The 10920-nt window shown below is 36.9% G+C and overlaps 3 protein-coding genes across 3 annotated transcripts; 2 read left to right on the top strand and 1 right to left on the bottom strand.

Moving 5' to 3' along the window:
* Positions 1-2593: 2593 nt before the first annotated feature.
* Positions 2594-6571, bottom strand: LOC129567370 (U4/U6.U5 tri-snRNP-associated protein 1). The gene is made up of 7 exons (XM_055444188.1): positions 6111-6571; positions 5135-6045; positions 4978-5072; positions 4032-4254; positions 3407-3918; positions 3000-3225; positions 2594-2889 (listed from the first exon to the last, which is right to left on the bottom strand). The coding sequence occupies exons 1-7, from the start codon at positions 6403-6405 to the stop codon at positions 2743-2745; spliced, it is 2409 nt and encodes an 802-aa protein (XP_055300163.1). The 5' UTR covers positions 6406-6571; the 3' UTR covers positions 2594-2742.
* A 124-nt stretch (positions 6572-6695) lies between these two features.
* LOC129567372 (uncharacterized) lies at positions 6696-7450 on the top strand. Its single transcript, XM_055444190.1, has 4 exons — positions 6696-6861; positions 6924-6985; positions 7095-7209; positions 7274-7450. The coding sequence occupies exons 1-4, from the start codon at positions 6827-6829 to the stop codon at positions 7338-7340; spliced, it is 279 nt and encodes a 92-aa protein (XP_055300165.1). The 5' UTR covers positions 6696-6826; the 3' UTR covers positions 7341-7450.
* Positions 7451-8031: 581 nt separating this feature from the next.
* Positions 8032-10778, top strand: LOC129567371 (protein mothers against dpp-like; the record flags this gene model as incomplete). The annotated part of the gene is given in 4 exon segments (XM_055444189.1): positions 8032-8081; positions 8868-9149; positions 9211-9909; positions 10037-10778. Coding segments are annotated over 3 exon segments (1380 nt in total). The 3' UTR covers positions 10469-10778.
* Between the last annotated feature and the right edge of the window lie 142 nt (positions 10779-10920).

The raw sequence follows: 10920 nt of genomic DNA on the forward strand, positions 1-10920 counted from the left end.
TTTTTTACAAAACTTTCGAACGAACGAACGAACAAAACAATTTTTTTAAATGCTTTCGAACGGTCGAACAAGTGTTCGAAAGTGTTCGACGGCCAACACTATCTACTACCTTCTCAGTGCTTCTATTCAATGATTGGCCCCTCGTTTTTTTCTTTGTCTTTATTAAATTTTCAATCAAATTTATATAATAATTGATAATTTTTTTTGATTCAACATTTATGTGTAAATCGAATCATATAATATAAATCATTCTAATCCATCCATCCCATACAATTTTTGAACTCAGAATAGCGTTTTATGTTGATCGCGTTGATATTCTAAAGCCGATTTTAGAATGAAACGAAACCCTTTTGAAAGCCTTTAGATTTAAGCAATTTTTATATACATATATCTTCTACCAAATAAAATCCAATAAAGTTCCTAATAAACAAAAGTTTTTCCAATAAATCCAATATTGATTAATAAATTGAAATTACTTGGGTTTATTTAAAACCAATTTTTATGTAACTGATATGAGACAAACAACGCGCATAAATTACGAAATTCAATAAAAAAAAATCTGTGTGTTGAATTTTTTTGAATATTATCAATTTTAAAACGGTCTAACTCTTCAATAACATAGAAGATTCGAATAAAACGAACGCAGTCCTTATGAAATCGCAATTTTGAAACATAAATTATTGATGGTCAAACTGTGTATGATCAAAATGACTTGAAGAGCCCTTCTTTCTGCGCGAAAGTATGAATTTATGCTGCCTGTCTTGTGATTGCATGTGATCATATAGTCTCGGTCATTTCTTCATCCAGGCGGAAATGCGTTGGTGTTGCATCGTTGACTTTCAGCGATACGCTTCACCTGATTTTCTTCGGAGGCAAACACAGGAGTCGATATGTTGTCCATCAAGTATGTGTTCATGTGGAATTGCACTATTTCTAGTACTTGCCGCAATTCAAGAGAAGAAGGGGAAAATAATTGCGATCATAAATTGAATTTTGTAAGTATAGTATAGCAAAATATAGTAGTAGGCACTGGCATGTTACAAATTATCCTCTCAAAGTATATGTATTCATTTAAATCGCATGTTTTTCGCAGTCTTTGATGGAATTTTTAATTCATATATCAACAGTGCAATTTTCAAAAATGAATGCATCGTCACCAAAAGGTTGGCTGGTTTGGAGACAGGAAGAGTGCAATTTATTAAATTTTTCTCTTTAGTTGACTTGGATAAAGGTAATTATTTCGGAAGATAATCATTAATCACGCACAGACAAAATGAAATTACCGAAATTTTCACATAATAACTCATAGTCAGTGTCTGTTGATTCCAGTACAGCACATTACGTTTGAGAAGGCATTAAAAAAAAAGCAAAATTATTCCATTATAGGCTATTTGTTCCCGAAATTAAATCGAGACAATGCCAACCATTCGACCGATGTTGAAAATGGAATGAGAACCGCAGAGCTGAGAGAATATAACAGAATTATTTTGATCATACCTCGCTCGATTCAAGTAGTAAATTGAATCCAGATAGAGAGAGAGAGAGAGAGAGAGAGAGAGAGAGAAAATCGTCGATTCTTGTTTTCAATTCGAAATGGTCAAGTGTAAGTGGTTTTTTGTCCATTTGGTACCGAAATTTGGTATGGTTTGATGAAACGAAAGCAATCAAATTTCTGAAGAATCAACGAAGCAAAACATGGAAAACGACAAAATGCTCATTCTAACACCACAAAAAAGAGCTATTTTCATTTCAACTTGAAGCGTACTGATTCAGGAAAAAAAAAGTACGTGATAGAAAAAAAAGGCCAAAAGTAGTGTAATTGTAAAATCAATTAGCGTGGAATAAGAAACGTTTAAAATTGAATTTGTTCGTTTTACCCAAAATAAGACTGGTTGCGAACTGGTCGTACCATTCCATTTGAAATTCGATAGTAACAACAAACTAGAGGAAGCATTAAAGTACTAGATGTGTGTGCGCGACATAAAAGTATGTTCATGTTGAAGATTTTGATCGAAAAAAATTCGTTATGCTATTCGCATGATGTGTGCATTCGGCTTGATATAATTGTCGTGGAATCTATTCATTTTGTTGTTTTTTTTAAAATTCCATCTTGAAAGGCGAAGAAGTTCACTTGATTTCGATGTTCAGTTTTTCCTTAAATGCGTACGCTCTATAATTAATAATTATTCACGAAACTATTGTATGCACGATGCTCAGCTCCATATTATATAATTAGGGCTCATTTTTTGTTGTTGTTCTTCAACCGTTTGGTTCTTCGTTCTTGATCGTGCAGTGAAAATTATAACTTTATACAAAGAGTAATTAAAAGAAAATGCTCTTACAACCAGAATCTATGATATTGCGTTCACTCACGGCTTACATACCCAAACCGAATGCTAAGTACACACAGCAATTGTCCTACGCACTTGTTCATGTTTCGTTCATGCTTCAGTAACAACCATTTTATAAGAAGTGGAAAAAAACATGCGAAAATGTGAACATTTGTGATGGAAAGAGTACACATTCATGTGAATCTAAGATGACGCGACCCAACTTGATATAAAGCCACGCAACTGATGAACACAAAAGTACATTTTTTTCGCAAATTAATTTCTATTTTTTATTCCAACAATTTCTTTAGCTTTTCGAAATTATTCTAAAATGTGAAACGGAAAGATTATTTTTTTACAGAGTTTATCGAGTGCAAATCTTGAATAGAATTCGATCGCAATGCGGACCATTTTATTTATGCTTTGTGATGGTGGTTGAGCCGTGGGCTTGTTTGCTTCCGCTGAGAACAATGAATGGACTGTGAGTTTCCTTCTGCTTATGCTGCAACATGGTCAATGTACCTAACGGTGTATCGGTCGAACTCATTTTCATCATGAGCTGTGTGTGAGAAATAGAAAAGAAAAAAAATCGGAAAGACATGTGATTAGTTAAATTTCGATTCAGATGATGTAGTTTTTCCCATGGATCCAATGCCATACTGCACTTACTCCGTCTTGTTCGACCTTCTTAAGACGTTTTTCGATCTTATTCTTACCAGGCCCCTTGCCATGGAACTTATGCGACAAATATCGGAATGCTTCTTTTTCATTTAGCAAACGGCCACTATCATCGATGTACTCGAGCTTGACATTCGGCTTGTAGTTGTCTTTCTCTTTGAAATCACTCGACGGGCCGCTGTGGAAGCGATCACGGCGATTGAACTTGTCGTCCTCGCTGAAAAACAAAGTGTAAATTTTAAATGTTAGCAAACATCGATATCCATTTTATTGAAACCGTAAAAATAAAATCCAATTTCTCAACACTCCACAAGTTCAATATGAAAATGTAAAGTTAAACCGAAAAATGTAATGTCTTGGTTCAAAAAGCCAATTTTTCGCCTGATTTTAATGCATACCCGTGCGTTTTATCTTCAATGGCATAGTTTTGCGCCAGCAAGTGCGCCATTCGAGTGTTGCTCGGTCGATTTGATTCTTCTTTCTCTAGGTAACCTTTTGACAAAGCCAATTTTAGCGCAGCTCCCATACCGGCTGAAACATCTGGTTCTTCGTCCAAAATGGCCACTTCGGCTATTTCTAGATGTTTCTCTATTGGTTTTGTCTCTAAATCGGGATTGACTGAATTCCATGTACCCGTCGTTGGTTCCTCTTCCTCCATTGGTTCAGCCGCTTCCTCGTGCTCGCTATCTAAATCCATAATTTCATTTGCATCCACACCTCGATTGCCCGACTGGCCGTACGTTGGAATATCACCAAGTGTTCGGCAAAATTCAGCCGTTTGATTCAATGTGATGAAATCATTTGAGCTCAGTTCATCGTCTGAGTCAGGCTCTGCCTTGACTTCGGCTTTGATTTTATTCACATCCAAGCCCATGGTCTTCACGGCTTCGACTTGCTTCAAGCGTCTGGCCTGAAAAGAGACAGCAAAATCAACAATTGTTTCAATTGCGCCTGCACAGTTTTGAATCAACAGGTCAACACACTTTCTGACTGAATCCCTTGACATCTCTGATTTCAACTCACCTTTGACAAAATGTGTTCCAGTTCGTTGTCCTCTTCTTCAATTTTGATTTCCTCCTTGAAGTCGGACATATTCACATCGTCTGTATCTAGTACATCCGACAAATGACGGTTGGGATCACGTTTGCGATGATCCAATGAGTCAGTATCTGTTGGCAATGGTTCAAGATCTTCAGCCTTCAACTTTCTGCGCAATTTTTTTATCTTCTTTTTCGGCTTTTTGAATCTGAAATTTCGAATTGAAAATATAGTCATTCGACTATTCATCATAATGACGCATATTTTTTGTCCGTTTATGTGAATTTGAAAACATTCATAAACAATTACTTCCGCTGCGATTAACGTTTTGGTTTTTATCAGAAATCGTTAAAACGATTTTAACATCATGTCAAGTGACGGATGTTTTTGATGTCATAGAGAGTGAGACAATGCAATCGGTTAATCGAAATTGCTCGTTTCGATACGGTATTGTGCTCATCAATAGCGGGTTTTGTAGATTGAAAAAACAATTATTTGAAAGCCACTTTGTTGGCAAATTAGAGAATAATTACGCGCAAAGTACAGTGATGTGAACGCATATATAAAGTGATGCAAATCACCGTGTTCAGGTATAGTTTGGAATTGAGCATTCAGTGAAGATGTCACCGAAAACTTTCATCTGTTTTTTGATTTTGGTAACTTTTGTAAAACTCAATTTAAGAAGAAAAAAAATCATTTGAAATATCTTGAATTTTGTTTAGCTTGTGACCATTGTGCACATAGAATCAGCCGAAATTCCAAAGGAAGCGGTCGATTCAACGGAAATACTAATGAAGGAGGCAAAATTAACGGATAAAGTTGACGATATGACCGCGGAGGAGACCGACGCGCATGGCATGATGAAAATAATTGGTGATGTCGTGCAAAAGGCGGAATCACTTCCAGCCATTTAAAATTATGGGCTACTTACGTGGCTAGTTCCGACTCGGTGTATGTGTCAGAGGCTGGAGCAATCAGTGGTTCATTTAACGTTTCTAAACGCTTACCGGCCAATTTAGATTTTATCTGAAATAAAAAATCGTTTGAGAATAAAGTCGTTTTTTTTTAAATCAAAACATTTGGTATACCTCTTGCAATCTTCGCTTCTGAGCGATTTCCTGCGCAACATTCTGTCCAATGGTGAATGTTTTCTTTTTCTTTTTACCATCGATTTCTTCGTCGTATTTACCCAAAACACCGCGATCGATAGGGTTTCCAAACTCATCCACTTCTTCGTCAAAGACATTGTAACCATATTGATTGGGATTCAGTCTTTTGTTCTCGATATTTTTGCGGTAACGTTCATCGTCAACCATATTCACATTCATCAATACATCACCGTCTTCCACATCAAGAACATCCTTATCTTTTAGCGTTAGAATGACCGATTTACCTTCTGTGAATGCATCTAAATCATGATCGACTTTCAGCCCCTTCAAACTGTTCTCTGAGTAAATTTTCTTCTTCTCTCGCCTCGTTTCCTCTTGTACCAATTCACCAACTCCGAATTCATCGTCCATCTCTTCCAAAATTTTGGCTCTACGCTGAGCTTGGGCTTTCATCTTTTCCTTCTCTCGACTCGAATTGACCCATTTGGATACATCATCATCTGAATCGTGTTCGCCGAGTGTTTTGATCGATTTCATCTTCTTTTCCAATGCTCGCCTCTCTTTGTTCTGTCGGAATTTCTCTCGCAACTTTTCGGCTTGCAATTTCTCCGACAGATTATTTGCTGGCTTGTGGTAGAATTCACCCCATTCATCTTTGTGCATTTGTTCACCTTCGGCATTGGTTTTCTTCTTCGACGGTGATGCTCTCTCATTGGAATCAACTTGCAGTGGTTTCAAACCCAATTTTGCACGCAATTTATTCGTTTCTTCAATGGAAAGCGAGTCACCGGCGCCATTCTCTGGAATTGGTGATGGTGATTTGGCTGATTTGGCTGGCTTGGAAATGACTGGAGCTGGCGGTGGCAATGGCACTTCAACACAATCTGAACCTATGGAAAATTGAAATTTTATATAAATGAATCAAGTAGTTTTGACGGAATTCGTTTCAACTTACTGTCACTATGAATCTCTGGTTCTTGTTTTGAGCGTCTGGATCGACCAGGGCTTCGGCTTCTTTCGCGACTTCTATCGCGATGATGGTGTTTTCGCGATTTTGATGAGTCCTTGTGTTTGTGTCTGTGTCTATCCTCTTTTTCATCTCTGTCTCTTTCTCTGCTTCGTCGATTGGATATACTCGGTGGTGGTGGTGCAATTGGTGACCTCGAACGACTCTCCGACGATGAACGAGAATGTGAACGTTTGTGGCGACGAGACGAATCGCGCTCTCTTCTTCTTTTCCGCGAACCCATTTTTAAGTTGTTTGTCGCTTTAAAACTCAAATAATTTAGGTTAAAATCCTTCTAATTTATATATAAAGAGACACACAACACAATTTTTTGGTTTGCTTAGTGTCAATGCTATGCAAACTATGAATGACATAACCTCACAATCACAAATGTCATAAACACTATACGTTTGGAAAAGTTATCGCATCGGATGGGTTTCGACATTGTTTTGACAGCCAAACCGATTCACTCTATTCAGTGCGTTAAGCTTCGTTCAGATTAGCTGTGGAATTGAATGCATTTGCTGTGGTATCTTGTGTGTTTTGACAGAATGTGACACAATCAAAACAATATTGCTATTTTCAATGTGATAAAATTTATTCTGGTTTTTCTTTGTGAAAATCGTATTTTTCCAATACTTTACCAAGCTCATTGAACATTGAAAATGGAACAAGAAATTGATAAAGTCTTAGACGACACGTAAGAAAATTGTTTGCAATTACAGAAAATACGATTTAGTTATGAATATTTTGCTATTTCAGAATTGCCAATGAAAATATTACAGCATGTTTGAGTGCGAATCGACACGGCCTTTGCATTGGAGGTATGGTTTTCTGTTTTTTATGTTTCGCTTTGGAACATAGATTTCTATACAATGCCTTTCTCCAGTTTGCTATTCATATGATTGTAATCGAATTTTGTTTGTTCTGCAGCTCGTGGAAACATTTCACAGCAATCGTCTGGTCTACTAGTTGCGCTGCTTGACCAAGCTCAAAAATTGGAACCACAATCCGGTCCGCCAGTCGTTATATTGGAAACAGCAAAGAAGTATGCAAGTTAAATTACCAAATTGTGCTCTTTGCTTATAAACGGAACTCTCTTTTGTTTACAGCTCTTGTTTGATCCACAAACATGGAGTTACCGGAGTCATTGTGAAGAATCTCGACCGAACGAATTAATCTAATCACAAGGAAAAATCCAATGAATTCGCATAAGAAGCATGTTTGTTTATTAAGATATGTTCATATTTGGAATTCCAAATAAAAAATAAACAATTTTTTTAATTAAATTTTGCTGATTATTCGCTTATCTGGCTTTCAATGTGAATAGTTTTGGTTCATTGTGTTTGATTTGAAGGAAAGAAAGAAGGAAAGAAAAAAATTTGAATCTCGCCACAATGTCTAATCACGCTGGCAACACTTTATATGTTGTTTCTAAATGAAACAAAATCAGCTGTTATTCATTTTCAAACTTGCATCATTTAGTTTGAATTTTCGTTTGAATTATCTTGAGTTTATTTATTTATCGGATGGAAAAATTCCTTGCAAATCATCACAAATCGTTCAAAACCGATTAAAATCTAAGCTCCTCCCACCGCAACACAACAAAACCGAATGTGGAATGTGTATGCAAAGCGAAATGACAGAAGCATCACACTGACCGTTTGGCGTGCACACACTTGACTCACTGTTGCAAGCCACATTCATTTGTACACAGCACTTTGGTGAGGCTGGATCATACTTCGTTTCGTCTGTCATAGATTTTTGTCATTTTGATTTCTTTTTCAATGAAAGAATAATATTTCATTTGGAATTTTGTGCTGATTTGTTATTGTTGTGGACGAGAGAGAGAGAGAGAGAGAGAGAGAGATAAATCTGGAAATAGCATATCATTAGGAACCGATAGTGTTTGGTTTGAGTGTAAGTATTTTTGGTAGTTTGTTATTTGATTTTATTGATTGTTGATGGCATAGTTCGATACATGTTTGACAGCATGTAAACAACGCACTGAAATAGCAATGGTTGATAAGTTGAATCGAAATAATCGAAAATATGTTGATCGATTACATTTTTTTTTTTTCAAAAATGAAGACAAATATTAGCCGATGGATTTTTTTTTTCTTCGATTCAAAATACATTCAAGCATTTTTCGATGGCGTTATTTCAATGTCTACTATCATATCCGGTGACTTGATCATAACATGTTTAGCATTCGTTAGACATTCACTTCACAAATCGTGTTCGTTTTCATATGGAATCGACAAAAGTGCATTTTAATCCGAGATTACGGGTGCACTTTGACACCTCCATCCATTTGCACCTTTCTGAGAGCGCCTCTCTCCGAACGGCAATTGATGCTTTCTTCAGATTAATTCCATTTTTTGTGCGTGTGTGTGTCGCTAAAGAGCATCATAAAACGTATATAACACAAAGTCACCATAAAATAGTCCCTGTCTAATGATCGGCTAAAAACACCTCACCTTACCGTAATTATGCTAATTGCAGGTGTATTTATCTGTTTTGCATGTTTTTTTTCTATCTATTTTGTATATATATATTCGCAAAGAACGATCATAAAGATTAGTACTTGAAGTAGCAGGTATTTGTCCTAGAAAAGTGCACTGTATTTTTAACGGATCTTTTTTAAAACGAAACCAACATTTCAACACATTTCAACCATAATTTGTTTGCATTATTTCACCATAGAACAACAAGAGAAGAGAAGAGAAAAGAAACGAGATGGATTCGAACGGTCGACCTCTAAGTACATTTGCGAAGATAACGAAATTTTTCCGAGGTAATCCGAAGCAGATGTCATGGAAACAAAGTGACGAAAAGGAAGACTGGGCCAATAAAGCCGTTGATGCACTTGTAAAGAAACTTAAGAAGCAACCACATGCATTGGAGAAATTGGAACAAGCATTGGCATCGAAAAATGCTCAATCCGATTGTGTTACGATTCCAAGATCCATGGATGGACGTTTACAGGTAAAACACACAATATGCTAACTCAAGATTAGTTCGAAAACTTAATTACGATTTAATTTAGGTATCGAACTGTAAAGCATTGCCGCATGTAATCTACGGTCGCGTATGGCGTTGGCCTGATTTACAGAATCACAACGAGTTGAAAAGCGTTCCAAATTGTCAGTTCCCATTTTCGAAGGCCAAACGATCGGATGATGTTTGCATCAATCCCTATCACTATGAGCGAGTTGAAAGCGGTGTGCTACCGCCAATTTTGGTGCCACGGTGTTCAGAATTTGCACCAGGCTTCTCAAAGTTGCCATTGCAACAGCATCAGCGTCCGGAACAAATGACAATGCCGCGGAATGTAGTCTATGACAATAATCGGTTCAGTGCTCAGTCAACAAATGGCTATAGCACAAGTTCGCAATGTTCATCGGAACCAAATAGCCCAATAACATCACCAATGTTAAACCAATCCAATGGATTTCAATTACAAAACTATCAATATCCAGCAATGGAAGCAACACCATCGCCACCATGGAAACAGGAAAATTATGGATTTGACCAAAATTCCGCCGGCATGGTACAAGTCCATTACGAAGAACCCGAATATTGGGCAACCGTTGCCTACTATGAGCTGAACAGCCGTGTTGGTGAACAATTTCGATGCAGCACAAACTCACATTCACTAATCGTCGATGGATTCACGCATCCATCATGCAAAACATCAAATCGATTTTGCTTGGGGCAACTTAGTAACATCAGTCGGAATAGCACGGTAAGACCCAAATCAAATGGGTATATTCAATCCGAGTCGAATTGAGTAAAATTTTCGTATTTATTCCGATTTCTTTCTTCTTCTTCTTATTATTACTATTCTTATAAAATTATTTCAATTTTTCCAGATCGAATCAACACGTAAACACATTGGCAAAGGCGTGAGCATTTACTACAGGGGCCAAGAGCTATATCTGGATTGCTTGTCCGATCATCCGATTTTCGTACAAGGTTCAATGATAAATCATATTCATGGTTTCGATCCGCATGTAGTTTGTAAAGTGCTGCCTAGGTTTAGCTTGAAAATTTTCGATTTCACTGAATTTAGCAATTTGCTCGGGAACGTTGTTCATTCCGGATTTGAGGCAACCTATGGCCTAACCAAAATGTGTACGATTCGAATCAGTTTTGTCAAGGGCTGGGGAACCACTTATCACCGATTAGATGTCACATCGACGCCGTGTTGGATTGAATTACATTTGAACGGACCGCTAAAATGGTTAGACCAGGTTCTCACACAAATGGGATCTCCTATGGCCGGTATAACATCAGTTTCTTAAACCGAACACATTTAAAACTTTTTTTAAATCGATCATATTGGGCATAATCCAAGTTGTCATGAATTGAATCAATAACATTTATATATATATTAAAAAGTAGGTAGGTTCATTCAGTAATCAGTTAGTGTGTCAAAATGTGTCTGTATCAAAGGTTAGTTTGTAGATTTTAGACGAATTAAGAAGAGGATAATTAAAGAAATGAAGGAAAACGTAGAAAATTACGAAATCGAATAAATAAATTTTCAATTGAATTTTTTTGATGAATATTTCAAAATAAAGATGTGCATTTTGTGCCCCGACCAATAACTGACATTAGACAATTTTATTGTGAATCGGAGAGATGAGAGAGAGAGGAAAATAGTGTTGTAACATGCGATCATCTTGGCAATCACGGCAAAGTCATGAGTGTGAAGCGTGTTTCTGTGTGCGTTGAACGAACGAAACAGAGAAGC

This window comes from Sitodiplosis mosellana, unplaced genomic scaffold, assembly GCF_009176505.1.
Source record: "Sitodiplosis mosellana isolate CC-2019 unplaced genomic scaffold, AAFC_SMos_1.0 Smas_scaffold_11, whole genome shotgun sequence".
Lineage (NCBI taxonomy): Eukaryota > Metazoa > Arthropoda > Insecta > Diptera > Cecidomyiidae > Sitodiplosis > Sitodiplosis mosellana.